Raw genomic sequence first — 14,418 nt, 5'->3', positions numbered from 1 at the left:
AATTCAGTTTGGATTTTTAAGTAAAGTTTATTTTCAAAAAATGACTAAACAGATTTCACATGTCTGTTATCATCCAAACCTTAATCTGAGTAAATCGGATACTCTGTTGCAAGTCACAGCATATGATCTCTTCTCGTCCTGTAACCGGATCGCCACTGATCTGGTTGCAGTTTGAATGGACCTTAAAGAAGGGCCTCCTTTGACGCTCATCAAATTTGCGCGTATCGCGTTACCCAATCAGAGCCCGGTGCGCGTCTCTCGAGGAACTGTTGCTTTGGAGACAGCGCAACACTTTTAAACCCAAACACTTTTCAGGTAAGTTAGTCGCGTTTCTCCGGTGAATGGAAGGTTCTTGTGGTTAAGTATGATGATCATGAGCCAGTCCGCTCCTCCTCCTGCGGTTATCGGATCAAAAGGCTGGAGAGACGCGACGGTCCGCTCGATCCTGCGCGCCCAAGATCTTGTTCGCAAAAATCGTATTGGTCAACTTGACCCCTCTACACGTACAGTCAGGCACAGTCTTGGGACGTTTTCCTACAGATGTCCACAGTCGAGCGCTTACGGTGGCCACCAGAGCTTTGAAAAGGAGCACGATGAGAGTGAATTGGAAAAGAAAGATCATTTCCGAAGGAACCCCACTGGAATGGTAAAGTAATACTTTTATGCAAGATTAATAGTCCTATGTATATAAAAATATATTTAAACGATCTTTATGTATCAGGTTGCTTTAAGATTTTTTTTGTTCTTTTATAAAGTTTACTTCTGGACTTATCAGCGGTCCCTTTCCCCCGCCAGCCTTGCGTGACCAGAGCGCAGTGGTCAGCACGGGCATGGCGGGCGACTACATGCGGGGTGTGAGAGAGGTGGAGTGTCACCTGCGCAAACAGGCGACGAGGGTGACTCAGGAGGGCACCAGCTTGGAGCATCACAGGGAACGACTGGAGAAGTTACTGCGTGGTCTGAGAAAAGCTTTACAGGTCAACCGGCAAAGTTCAGATGACAGGATGTTTCGTCCAGCCATCTCAGAGACTGTGAGTAGATGCGGTATATCTGAAAGATTTTTATGACCTACACAAGGAGTGAAAGCTCAGAATAAATGTATTCAAAGGAATTCATCTTTTCGTATCGACTGGTTCCATATTTTTTTAAGATACGAGATGGAGCAGACAGTCTTCTGCAGTGTGAGCGAAGGGAATTAAATGTACTGAAACAGGAACTGGAGTCCACGTTGAGAAAGTCTTTGACTCAACAGCAGGTACACCACAGGTCTCCCTTGATATTGAAATTTTGAATGAAACTAAATCAATTGCAATTGTTAAATGTTTTTCAGGCTTTGGCTGAGAGCAGTAGGCAGCTGTTGGATTGCGCCTTTGAGAGGTCCAGAGTAACAGAGCTGCTTCCCCAGCACGGTTCACTTTCAGCCGGTGTGGTCACCCACACCTCTCCCCTCTCGCTGAAACCTGACCCTGCTGGACCATTTACTTCAGGTAAACCATATGAAGAACGTCCCGTCTGTCTGTCACCCACACGAAACCCAAAATGAATGGTTTAATGACCTTGCTGATTGACTTTTAATTGTTCCTCTCATTCTCTTTAAGAATGTAAACAGGCTTTGGATTGTTCAGCATCAGTACTGCGTGAATCTCAGCAGCTCAGAGAAACCACGACACAACTCATGACTCGTGTCATCAGAAAGCAAACGGCTCTCCACCAATCCACCAGTGACGCTCTGCTGAAGAAAATCACTGAAACTGTTAACCTGGAGGTGTGAGAATAGAACTAAAGCTGTCTTTAACTTTATGACAGAAATTGGTAACCATGTATGTACATGCATTCCTCTCTTATTAATCATCAGCAACATCTCACACTATGCTCGGCTGCCACGAGACAGGCCATTTACCGCAAACAGAGACAGATGCAGTGTGCAGGATACAGTCTTGGCAAAGCACTGGTATGTTTAATTTAGAGCCGATTTAATACCAAAGTAACATTTAAGTGTGATTATATAGTGATCACAAAGCATACGGTGTTAATGTTCCAGCATAGAGTGACGGTTCACCCAAAAATAAGATTTCATAATTTACTCTCTCTTTCAAATCTGTATACATTTCTTTGTTCCAATGAACACAGAGAAAGATATTTGGAACAATGCTCGTAACCAAACAGTTATTGGCCACCATAGTAGGAAAAATTACAATGGTAGTCATAAGTGCTGACTAGTCAATGGCGGCCAAGAACGGTTTGGTTGCAAGCATTCTTTCTCTATGTTCATCAGAACAAAGACAATTATGCAGATTTGGAAGAACTTGACGATGAGTAAATGAAGACAGAATTTTACTTTTTGAGTGAACTGTTCCTTTAATTTTTGTTTCTAAGTTTCATATAAAACATAAAAGAACTCTTTCTCTCCACAGGTAGTGGTCTAGCTTTTGTTGAAACTAGTAACTTTGTACTAGCACCTATTGTATTATTGCCCCTCTATGATACATCACTTATTGCTCCCCGAACTCTCTGTAAGTCGCTTTGGATAAAAGCGTCTGCTAAATGACTAAATGTAAATATTTTTTGTGTGCTTTGTAGAAATAACCCCACATTTCTTGTCTTTTCATTTCTATGCTTTTGTATGTCTCTTATATTTTGTAGGGCCCCGTTTGCAGCGCTGATCTGTTTTGTCGTGAAGTGTTGAGCAGACCAATGACTCAGATCTATGGTCGGCATTCAAGCATTGGGCTGCCAGAGTCTGACCTGCTCACACAGGTGATCACATGTCAGGGCATTCAAAATATTCCTCGAACATTGCAAACCTTCATTGCTTTTGTCTTTTTTTGTATTGAATTCTTATATTAAGCACGATTTAAGAACAAGGCATTCTGCTGATACAGTTTTTTATATTTGAAGATTAATCACGTGTAGCACAAATATTACAACATGCTTTTAGATACTGATTTTAGATCAGGATGCAGAGTGTATAGGTTAGTATTAGTACTGTAAATGTATCACGTCGGACTGGCTGACACACATATTTCTCTTTATCCCTCAGGGCAGTTTTATGCTTCAAAGGCATCTTAAATCTTCACGTAAAGAGCTCGCAGAGCTGCAGACTGCCCACCGGCTTCTTGAGGATGACCGGTATGGAAAGCGTGCCGCAGTCAGCGTGGATTCTGCTATCGCCAGGCTGCGTCGAAGACTTCCACGTCCCCCATCTGTCCGACCGTCAACCAGCTAAAACTCCATCCACGGCAAATATATAACAAAGATGGTGCTTTGGTTCTCAAACATTGTTATCTGGGTCTTTTTGGACATTCTACAGAGTTACCATGTGTTTTCAAAATCATTGTGTGTAAATCATATTTTAAGAAATATTCACGTGATGTGTGAAAGTGTGAAACGTTTGTTGGCAAACAGAGTGACGCTGGTAAAAGACTGATGTATGAGCACAGATGCTATTAAAATATATCCGTGATCATCATTATAGAGATTCCAGTAATCCCATCACTCTATAAAACTCCCTTTTAATTATTTTCTGTTTTTCGAGATGCTTTTGGAGAATGAAAAGTGGCCTCAGAGGGTTTGATCTTCATTGGGTCTTGTGTGATCTAGTCTTGGTTTAGGTCTTGTGGAAGTCTAATGTTGGTCTGGGTTTAACATGACTGCAGACACATAATCACACGTCATTTCTCCTGTGATGTAATAAACTTCAGATCTCTCTGGCGACTGTCAGCGAGTCTCAGCTGTGTCTCCAGACGCTTCTTGTCCTTCATCACTCTTTTCCCCTCTTCCCCCAATCTCCTTCTCTCCTCCTCCACCGTCTTTTCCTCCTTTCTCAACACTTCGACCATCTTTTCAAACTCCATTAACTCCTCCTCATACTGCTCTCTTTCTTTCATCAGTCTGTTCATGATTTCAGTGTGCTCCCTCTCTCTCCGCTCCAGTTCTTTCTGTCGCACGCCCGCGGTTCCACCCACTACACCACCTGTGTCCAAACTCTGCAGAGATTCAGGAAGCGTTTATGATCATCCGATTAGAAAAGCTTTGAGTTCAATAAAATGAACAGGTTAAAAAACTATGTATTCGTATTTTTATGTGAAAATCTTCCTTTTTTTCAAAGTAAATTACGTGATCATTAAAGTAAATTACATGAATTAAGTAAATCAGAATAAATAGAAGCTTTAAGCAATTTCGTTTTATTCTGAAAGTTTTCAAATTAAATGATTTTATTAATAATGTGCTAACAGGAACATCTACACCCACCTTTCTGATATCATAATCACTGATAGGACTTGTGGGTAAAGCTTCTCCCTCCAGTAGAAGGAGTTTTTGAACTTCAAAGCAACTGTCCTGGATTATTACAGTAGCCTTTCAAAAAATAATAATGGTTATTTTTTTTCAAACATACACATTCAGCTGTTACTAACCGATTGTATTCCCACCTGTAGACTATAAAGCAGATGGATTAAGATGTGAACACTCTCCGCTACCTACAGGTAGATTGACAGATAAACATTCAATGTGTTATTTTCTAGCATGATATACAGAACACTAAATTGTTCGTGAATCTGTTACCAACCTTTGCATAAATCTGGTGGGTGGGGTTTATTGGAGATAAAGCGAGTGGCCCCACCCCTGATTCTACCAGAGCACATTTTCTGGCCTTACTAGGGATACTTAGTTTGTTACCTGGTGAGAAATGACGATAATTGTGGTCTTTCTGATTTTATACTTTTGAACAAATAAGCAATAAGGTATCAATGCACTCTAAAATCTTATCATCCTTGTATCATTCTACACCCGTAAGACTATAATGAATGAAACACAAATATCATATTTAAAATCAACATTTTGGGGGTAAAGAAATGTTAAGTGTTTACTCACTGGCCACTGTGTCCTGGCCAAAGTTGTCATGGTTACCTGATGACCAAATGAATGGGAACAGCCAAGACCACAAAGTGATGCCCAACTTCACCACTGGGAAAGAGAGAGACGGATGAGTACCAGGAGTCTATAACTGTGTGTCTACAGAGAGAAAGAACATTACCTTCTCCCTGTGCATCAGATAGCAGTGTGATACCCTGAGGAGTGTTTTCAGGGTGGGGCTGAACAAGCAGCCGGCAGGTAGGCAGATTCCATCTACCAGTTCCTCTACAGATCCTTAACTTCTCCTCGATAACAGAGCACAGCTGCAGATCTAAAGAGAACAGTGCCTCTACATGCACACACACACATTCAAACGTTTGATATATAAAGAAGATAGTTGGATGGATGATGGATAGACAGATCAATAAATGGATGTACCGTATGTACTGTATGGACTGATAATGGTCTGATGAATATAGATACAGTATAGATGAATGTGTACCTTGTAATTTCTGTATTTTCTTGACCTTGATGTCCCCCTCTGTCTTCCTGATCTGATCATCGGGAAGGCTGAAATAAATGTACAGTACATAAACTCATTTATACTCTCTCCTCACACACAGATAAACTCACCTTTCAGCGGCCTGTCTCAGCAGCGACATCCAGGTGTTTCGCTCCTCGCGGGTCTGTGTGTGTATCTCATACATCTCTGGCCCTGCAGAGCACTCGCTACTGATCAGAAATAATCCTCTCTCCTGATTGGCTATCTCTCTCACTATGAGTCTCTGTAGAGGCATCACAGATGGTTTCTGCTCCTGAAGGCACATTTTTTGTTTAATCATTAACAAAGCTGAATTAAAAGTGCTGACATTTTTATCCATCAAACATTTGCATTCCGTGTCATCACTTGCCCACACACAGAAATAAACAGGGTATGACAGTTTTTGATCCATACCAACGCAGCAAAGACAAACTTCTGCTCTTTCTCCTGGAGAAAAGCCAGAACATCAGTGAGGAGCAGACCGAGAACATCTAGAAAAGAGAGAAGGAGACACTTGGACTAAATAAAAAGGAGAATACAAACACATGTGCTGTTTCTTGGTCATGGTTGGTCCTGGAACAACAGTCACATGCTTTGGATTTTATGGATTGGGGTAAAATGTAAGGTAAGAATTATGTCTGGCATGAATATTGACTGAGAACCTAAAATAAAATGTAGTTCATCCAGAAACACATCCTTCTTAGATTAACATGACCTCCAACCGCACACACCTTTCAATCTGCCGGAGGTGGTCCTGCATGTGAGCGTGGCCGAATGCATGAGACAACGGTGAGTTTTCTGCAGGTCTTGTTTACTGAAGAGCTCCCCGTTCTTCATACGAGTGCAGCTTTTATTGTCTAGGCGATTGATGGTGTCTTGTAGTTTCTTCGAACGCTCGTATTCACCCACACGTCGCTCCACCTCCTCTATCAGTCCGCGCAGGGCCTCTAATGCCACTGTTATATCATACCTCTCAGCGCTGCCATCTAGAGATACAGAAGTACAAGTTTAGTTAATATGATATATCTCTGTATTTTATTTAGAATAACGGTTTGTAATGTTTGTATGTGCCCTCAGTGTGTTGAAGCAGTCTCTCCAGCAGAACAGGATACTTTGTGATTCTCTGCGTGACAAGCAAAAGGAATTCTGGAATTTCACGTCGTTTGATGACAGAGTTAGTACTTTGCTGCTGTAAGGGTTACAAATAATATTGTCAAATTTCCATTGATCAGACCAACAGACCAATCCTGCTACAATCAATAAACTTACTCTGAGGAACAACTGTAGTTTCCTGTTGCTCTGTAGCAGCTGTTTATAAATCTTTAGTGCCTCCGGATGCTGACTGCAGAAATCACTGTACAGCTCTATCATCTGAGAGCCATGCAGACCTGAGAACTACACCACACACACACCAAATAAACGTGAGGCATATTAACAGCTAGAGTAGTTTGACTACGGTGTAGTGCATGTGATTGATTAATATTGGTTAAACGTTTTTTGCCTGCTCCAACAGAACGTCTCCAATGCGTCGGATGATATAGTTCCTCTGACTTTCTGGAAAAACAGAAGCCCGCTGTCTTGTCTCCATAGCGATGAGGACGCTTCTATGATGAGCCATGAGTTCATCCAGCCTGGGGAAAATCTGAACAATCACGTCCTGCTCCAGCTGCACTTCTTCTGACAAACCCCGCCTTAAAACGTCAGACATGACAGAGAGAGTCTGGACGTGGTGAAATTCTGTCTGCATCAGTTCTGCAACAACACACCGCTAACCAATCACATGCAATTTTCGATCCATCAGATAAAGACATACTAAGAACATTTTTAAAGCCTTATTTTTAAAGTACTTTGTATTATTTCTTTTTCATATTTCTTTTAAGCATCAACTAAAACAGTCCAACAGCCATGATAACTTACCATAAATAATTTCCTGTCTCTTGATGACCTCTTTGTCAAGTGTCATACTGAATTCTGCATCCACCGCAGCACTCCAAGATTCAGCAGTGTAGTCAAAGGATACGTGAGCAAAGGAATATTCAGAAGAATCTGGCAAAGAGATGATTAAACTAATCTATGTATCTTATTAAATGCACACATTGGGTAGATATCATAAACTAAATAAAAGAAAACCAAATCATATTGGCTACTTGAGATATACTTTTTTTGGAACGAATGGGAGGACATCATACAAGTTTGGAATGCCATGAGGGTAAAAAGAGATGATAGATTTTGAATAAGCTATTTCTGGGTAAACTTACTGGAGGTGGGGCTTGTTTCAGATGATTGACCCATCAAAGACCAACTTTTCCGTAATGTTACATCATGGCCACACCCCTCGCTGTTACTCCGCTTCCTGATACACAGAAAAACATAACATTACAAAAAATATTAAAAGTAATGACATAAACTAATTGAATTATTGATTTATTTGAATAAAGTTCAATGAATAAATCTGAATAAATTACACAGACCTGTGTGTCATAATGTTGTCGTTGGTCAGGAGCAGAGAAGGAGAACTGCGACTCGATGAGACTGGATGAGTAAGTATCGCATTAGCGTCCGAAAACTGGTCACATTATCAGGTTAGTAGAATGTGATTGGTTTACTCACAGAGTAGCATCGAAGAGTCGGTGGTTTTCAGCGATGTAGGATTCTAGGTAAATGAAATAAATTACATGTTTTCATTTTATGCACTCTTGTGTGTTCCCCTAAAGTGTGTTGTACATACTCACATATAAATACACATACCCACCTTTAAACACAAGGGAGCCGAATCACTGCAGGTTGTATGCATATTCATGGAGCAGTCTAAACAGGAAATGACATCAATATTATCTAAGGCTTGAATGTAAAGCAATGTCTATGAAAGAAGGAAACACACACACACACACTTACATGTACACTGCTGGAGTTGATCGATGTCAACTCGCTCACACACCTCACAGACTGTATAAGCAGGCTGCTGCGGGAAGCAGAGCTGATGCAGGGCAGAACCAACATCGGTATTGACCTGTACACAGACATATAGGGATAAATCTTGCGTACAGAGACACATTCATTTACCTCGTGTCAGATCTAGGTGAGAGTCTCTATGAAGATGCCCAAAGGGGCACTATAGCAAAATCCTGAGCGTTACTGAATTACTTTGTGGATTAATTTAGTTATTTTCTATGAAAATGTATTGTACCAGTTTATGTTATAATAGATTTTATTTCATGGGCAGATCTTACCCTGTTTTTGATTTTGGTGTTGACCATACGGCTCCTTAGAAAGCTCAGCGTTCGACTCACTTTATATTTCTCCGTCTCGCTCTTGGATGGAGGGATGAATTGATCTCTTTCCTCCTCCTCTGACTTACTGCACTGCATTCTAGGCATTTGAGCACAAATTTTTATATTTTCAAAAAATAATAAATAACACTGTACTTAATGTTGAGGTTTACCAAACAAAAAGTAACGTGATACAAAGTTACATGTGTGGTTGTGACAACGAGATGCATACCTTTCCATTTCGGCTGATGTTTCTTCTTCATTGGAGGGGAATGGCTCTATAAACAGAACAATGAAAAGTTTTTGGGAGTAAATGGTAACACAGAATAAATGTCACACATACCGTGTTTGGGGCTGCAGATGGCCGATATTTCAGATGTTGACGAGTCTGTTTCAGATGGCTCGGACTCTGAATCTGTCTCAGAATCTAAAGAAGCTTGAGGGTAGATCTGGAAAATATTCTAAAGTTACTATAGTTAGAGCAAAACAATTCAAGATGCTCCACAAAAAATCTTTACTTAACCAGTTAAACCTATCATTCACCTGATCATCTGCAGCTTCCAGGGTCTTGATGCTGGTTGTTATGGTAACGCTGGAGCCAGTGAGGGAACTCCTTGTTGAGTCGGTGTAAGTTGTGGGATCATCTACAAAAATGTAATAATTGCCAAAATACGAAAACACAGACACTTTGTCAGATTTATTGGCATCTATTTAGCACTCTACAGAAGCTATATACTAAATAACCGAATACTTGCCTGTAACTTAAAAAATCTGTTTTGAGGCTCTTTGTTTTTTTATCGTAATGTACAGCGCAACATTTAAAGACTATATACTATATATAATATGAAAACTAACATACACAGTGTTTCTGGTGAAGCTACTTCTTTACAGTGTTAAACATGCTGGCTTCTCAAGCTTAACATGGTCAACTTTTTAAAAAACGAGTCGAACGTATGACGTAGTATTTCTGTGCTCGATTCACTCGTTTTTTTCGAACATGGATTCCCGTTTCGTAACAACGGTTCTTAGTCCCTTATTGGACAATTCTCCCAGATAAGCAGTCCCACGCATCATCCAGCCAGCGTGAGAAAGAGCACGCCCATCAATGCCTGACGAAAATTTAGCTATGTTTGTTTGCTCACTGCATTTCCGATATAACGCTGGATAAGTCAATCCAAGTCATATGTCTGTGTTTTGTTGGCAATCGGCGTGTATGTACATAATATAAACAACAGTAATTTATAGTGAATCAATGTGTTGATGTATTGTGTGCTCATGATGTAGTCCCACACTTTCAGGCACTCGTCTTTTTCCCGAAATAATCGTTTAGCTGTATCTTTATTTTTATCAATTTTATCAAACTAAATACTCTTCGAAGATACGAAGTATGCAATAGTACTGTATAGGTTCTCAAGATTAATATGAGATTGGCACAAACAGTGTGTGTTACTTCATCTTTAAAACTTCGGATGACATAGAGGAACATTATCTATGGGTACGTTTGTCTCTTTGATTAACATTTTTATCTGTTTTCCCCACATTTCCCAACTATCTTCAATGGAAAGTAACTACAAGTAGCCTACAAGAGTCGTGTTCACGTCGCTATGGCTAAATGGCACGACGTCATGACAGTTTAACGTTTTTACAACAGTAGTTTAGCAGTGGGTAGAGTGTCAAAGTTAAACTTGTCTTAAACTAAAATGGAGAAAACATCAGCTTTTGCTTATATAAAAAAATCACTTTGGTAGAAAAAGTCAAACTCATTACATTTTATGGAGACGCACATTAGCAATACAATTTGGAATTACAAATACAGTAGCCATAAAATATTCAGTAATACCTGAACTATTGGACAGAGAATCAGACGATAAAAGTTCCTCATCTTCATCCATAGAAGAACTGTTAATCCACACCTGAAGAGAGTGAAAAGATACAGCAAAATACTGAATAAATCCTATTAAAATGACACGTGCAAAACAAAATAAAATCTGAATTACTAAAGGTCACCTACATTGTGAGGCAGAGAGTATGGCGATTCTTGAGATGCGTGTAAAAAAGAGAGAGTCAGTTTAATCTGCCAATGTTCTACATTTAGTTCTACAACCTTTTGACTGCTTTTTTTATAATCAAAGGGAAAATTGTAACCTGTATATGAAAAAGGGTTCCTTTCAGGTCTTCGCTCTGTATTCCTGTTCAATGCTTTGATCTAATAGAATACAAATACATACAAAACCAAAACTGTATTCTTCAAAGCAACCACAACACAATTGATTCTTTTCCAAGCATATGTAAGAGGAGCTTTATTTCATTTAAAAGTTGATTGCAGATGTTTTACTCTTTTCCATGTGTGAAATCTAACCTTGTTTAGAAGTGCAGAGTCTCTTACGCACTCTCGAAGCATCAGTATCGATGAGGTTTGTGTTGTGACCGTGCACTCCGACACACACACAGACAGACACAGCATCCCAGAGGGGTGGCTAAACCTGAGGAGGTGGGATCTGCCCACCCATACCTGAGATACACCTGCCAGGGGTGTGGCTAATGGATTTGGAGGGCTGAAAGAAAAATATGGAAAAAAGATTGTAAATAATTAGAGCCATTCATGAAAACAAGGATACATTCAAATGAATTATAATATAAATAAGGATACATTACTGCTGGAAGAGTTTAATCAATGTGTGCTGATTGGTCTCTTGGGCCAGCTGTAGGGGTGTGTCCCCATCCTGATTGGCCGAGGTGATAGCCATCAAGGCACCAGGCTGACAGAGAAGAAACTCGGAGACGGTCACAAAACCCAGCCGCACACACATGTGCAGTAGAGATTCTACACACACACACACACACACAAACATTTACAAATAAGTAAATACCATATATTCATTTTCCCTCTGACATACAGTTGAATTGACTAGCTGTGAAATCCCTTCGATTACAGAAGAACACTGGACATCCTCATTTGTGGTCACCACGGTGACATCTGATCCAATTACAACTCAGCATTTATAATTCCACTGCTCATCTCCGGACATTTGTGTCATCTGGATGTGATGCAGGAGCCGTGAAATCAGATTATGAACACACACACATTTACACAACATACGGAAACAGATGCAGCATGCACATCCCGCACACACATATACTTAAAATACATGACAAGCACACAGTACAAACTCCTATAGCCCTAAAAGAACCTTTAAAACGTAAGCATTAAAAACTTTTTAAATATCCACCAAAATAAAAATTGCAGCACACCTTGTGCTGATTGGCCGAGGAGATTGTGCGGGGTGTGTAGATTAGCTAGGGCAAGCGTGACCCTTTCATCCATCTGTGCCCTGGCAGTGCTATCATTCAAACCGTATCGAGAAATTAAATCTCCGTGCTCAGTGGTGCTGAGGCAGTTGCTATGGGTTACCAGGTATTCAGCCAGTTCCTGGGCGTCGTCCTCCACGTATGTTAAAAAAGTCATGCCCACACACGTTACCTCATCATCGGTATAAGTATACGCTCGCACACACACCGACTCTGATTTGTTATGACCTGTGCAGAAAGATCAAGATGCACAAGGAGCACCATTGTTTAACCACACACATACACATCAGTATTAAAATGATTGTAATATCAACCTTTAATGTTAATATTAACCTTTAATGCTAATGCTATTTTTTTGTACCTGGAGCGATGAAGTACAGCATGGAGTGAACTCTAGTTTGTAAAACATGTAGTAGTGTTGAACCCTCTAGAACCACAAATATCTCTTCCTCCTGAACTGAGGAGATCAGAGCAAAAAACTTTTGCTTGGCCCTGAAACACACACACATAGACACATTTACTCAGATATTTAAAAAGACAAACACATGTGATCTAATTGTTTTTAAACAGTAAATTATATTGTTTAGACTATTCTGAACCATACCCTAAAATAATTTAATGATGTAAGTAAAAAAAGCCGCTTTCCAACATATGCACACACATATTTATCACATCACAGAGTTGCACAGCACATTACTTGTAGCAAATGTATTTTTCTTCAGATATTGTCATTCTAAAAGATTCAGGCGGAGATAAAAAAAAAGTGTCACTCACGTAAATAGGAACTTCTCTTCTGCTGAGCTTCATTGTTTAAAGCTCAAGAAATCAAGCAATAAGCAGCAAGTTAAATTGTATAAATCAAAACAAGATAAACATACACTTATAAATGATATGGTCAACAAAAAACCCAGAGAAACTTGACTCTCTAACTCTGGCGCAAACTGAACACTGAAACACACACACAGAGAAAAAGAGAGAGAGAGAGAGAGAGAGAGAGAGAGAGAGAGAGAGAGAGAGAGAGAGAGAGAGAGAGAGAGAGAGAGAGAGAGAGAGGACTGAGAGAGAGAGAGAGAGAGAGAGAGAGAGAGAGAGAGAGAGAGAGAGAGAGAGAGAGAGAGAGAGAGAGAGAGAGAGAGAAAGAGAGAGAGAGAGAGAGAGAGAGAGAGAGAGAAAAGAGAGAGAATGGGAGGAGTGAGGGAGAAAGAGCGAGGTTTGTGAGAGACAATGTGATTTGAGATACAAAACAGAGACAATGTAACTAACAGAAGTAATGAACAGGTGCAAACATTGTCCTGTAGCATTAAAGGTTGCTAGTATTCTTCCAAATATCTTTCTTTTTGTTCAACAGAATGAAGAAATGTATACAGGTTTGGATCAAGAAGAGGGTGAGTAATTCATTTTGTGGTGAACTATCCCTTTAAGGTTACAACATATTACTCATTTGATTTGATTTTGATTTGATTCAATTTATTGTCATTACACACATACAAGTACAGTGCAACGAAATGTATTTAATTCAGTGAACCACTCTTTGACATTGTATTGACACAGACCAAAATGTACAACAAATGTGTAAAACTTGAGGTTGTTCTAAATTCATGGATAAAGGCTTCATTCATTGTATGCCCTTATGAAAAGTGCACCACTATTCTATGCTTGAGTTATCTGAAAATACAGCACATAGTAAGTCGAATAGTACAACATTAAGAATTCAAAAAGACATTTTGAGAATCCAGAAATAAATATTGATTAGGACGAATGGTTGTCCACAAGAGGGCATAGCATACTAACAAAGCACTGTATAGCTTTCACAAGAATGACATTACAGCGCTCCGTCAGACTTGCCCACTAGAGGCCACTAGCCGGCAGATTGTGATCAAGACAGTTGTGGTTAAATTTAAGTTGCAGTATAAATCTCTTGAGGTTTTAAGCGAAAGACCAACTAATAAACAGTGCACATAAAATACACGTAAACATACAAACTGTAAATACACTTATTAAAATAAATAAAGTCAAATGTTTAACAGCCACAATTTGGTTAATAGAGGACTGTGGATGAGTGCATGCTGGGACTGAAAGGAGTCTTTGAGATGTGAACTTTCCCCCACTTATCCAAACAACTCAGCCCCCCAAAAAAACCCCGAAAATCATGGCAGCTACATATGTTGACCTCTATACTGCTGCACACACACATACTCACACGCACACAAACAAACACACACATACCCCCACATGCTCAGTTACTCTGTTTACTTCTATTCCCCAGTACCAGCCTGTTTGACCCCCTCTATCTCTCTTTCGCTCTCTCACATATCTAAAAAAATACCAAGATAGTTTGAGAAATAAAACTGCCAGTGAAAGTTTGCAAAGATTCATTTTTTCTAATCTAAAGTTACACGCAGGGGCTTAACCATTCCTTCCTGTTTTCCTAGACGGGAAAATTAA

The 14,418-nt window shown here is 39.8% G+C and overlaps 2 protein-coding genes across 2 annotated transcripts in view; one reads left to right on the top strand and one right to left on the bottom strand.

Annotated features, from left to right (window-relative positions):
- Nucleotides 1–364: 364 nt before the first annotated feature.
- Nucleotides 365–3,226, top strand: tektl1 (tektin like 1; the record flags this gene model as incomplete). Its single annotated transcript, XM_079480673.1, has 8 exons — nt 365–646; nt 756–1,031; nt 1,151–1,255; nt 1,331–1,487; nt 1,599–1,765; nt 1,856–1,951; nt 2,644–2,757; nt 3,041–3,226. 8 exons carry the CDS (start codon nt 365–367, stop codon nt 3,224–3,226), a joined length of 1,383 nt encoding a protein of 460 aa, XP_079336799.1.
- LOC306908083 (rho guanine nucleotide exchange factor 28) overlaps nt 2,873–14,418 on the bottom strand; it is a gene marked incomplete at its 5' end in the record, with an annotated part of 14,598 nt that continues 3,052 nt past the window's right edge. The window contains 28 exons of the mRNA XM_079480672.1: nt 2,873–3,986; nt 4,252–4,356; nt 4,431–4,478; nt 4,568–4,677; nt 4,873–4,965; nt 5,036–5,203; nt 5,357–5,424; nt 5,488–5,669; nt 5,810–5,886; nt 6,127–6,381; nt 6,467–6,584; nt 6,665–6,790; nt 6,897–7,147; nt 7,313–7,441; nt 7,654–7,748; nt 7,867–7,927; nt 8,006–8,048; nt 8,148–8,203; nt 8,291–8,405; nt 8,626–8,764; nt 8,897–8,942; nt 9,008–9,113; nt 9,208–9,308; nt 10,505–10,577; nt 11,024–11,219; nt 11,320–11,488; nt 11,917–12,201; nt 12,335–12,465. Of these exons, the coding sequence (XP_079336798.1) occupies nt 3,672–3,986; nt 4,252–4,356; nt 4,431–4,478; nt 4,568–4,677; nt 4,873–4,965; nt 5,036–5,203; nt 5,357–5,424; nt 5,488–5,669; nt 5,810–5,886; nt 6,127–6,381; nt 6,467–6,584; nt 6,665–6,790; nt 6,897–7,147; nt 7,313–7,441; nt 7,654–7,748; nt 7,867–7,927; nt 8,006–8,048; nt 8,148–8,203; nt 8,291–8,405; nt 8,626–8,764; nt 8,897–8,942; nt 9,008–9,113; nt 9,208–9,308; nt 10,505–10,577; nt 11,024–11,219; nt 11,320–11,488; nt 11,917–12,201; nt 12,335–12,465 (3,661 nt within the window). The 3' untranslated portion in view covers nt 2,873–3,671. The remainder of the gene's footprint in view (nt 3,987–4,251; nt 4,357–4,430; nt 4,479–4,567; nt 4,678–4,872; nt 4,966–5,035; nt 5,204–5,356; nt 5,425–5,487; nt 5,670–5,809; nt 5,887–6,126; nt 6,382–6,466; nt 6,585–6,664; nt 6,791–6,896; nt 7,148–7,312; nt 7,442–7,653; nt 7,749–7,866; nt 7,928–8,005; nt 8,049–8,147; nt 8,204–8,290; nt 8,406–8,625; nt 8,765–8,896; nt 8,943–9,007; nt 9,114–9,207; nt 9,309–10,504; nt 10,578–11,023; nt 11,220–11,319; nt 11,489–11,916; nt 12,202–12,334; nt 12,466–14,418) is intronic.

This window comes from Barbatula barbatula (genome assembly GCF_947034865.1).
Source record: "Barbatula barbatula genome assembly, chromosome: 19".
Classification (NCBI taxonomy): Eukaryota; Metazoa; Chordata; class Actinopteri; order Cypriniformes; family Nemacheilidae; genus Barbatula; species Barbatula barbatula.
The sequence above is the reverse complement of the archived record's forward strand: the minus strand, read 5'-3'. Positions and strand labels throughout refer to the sequence as shown.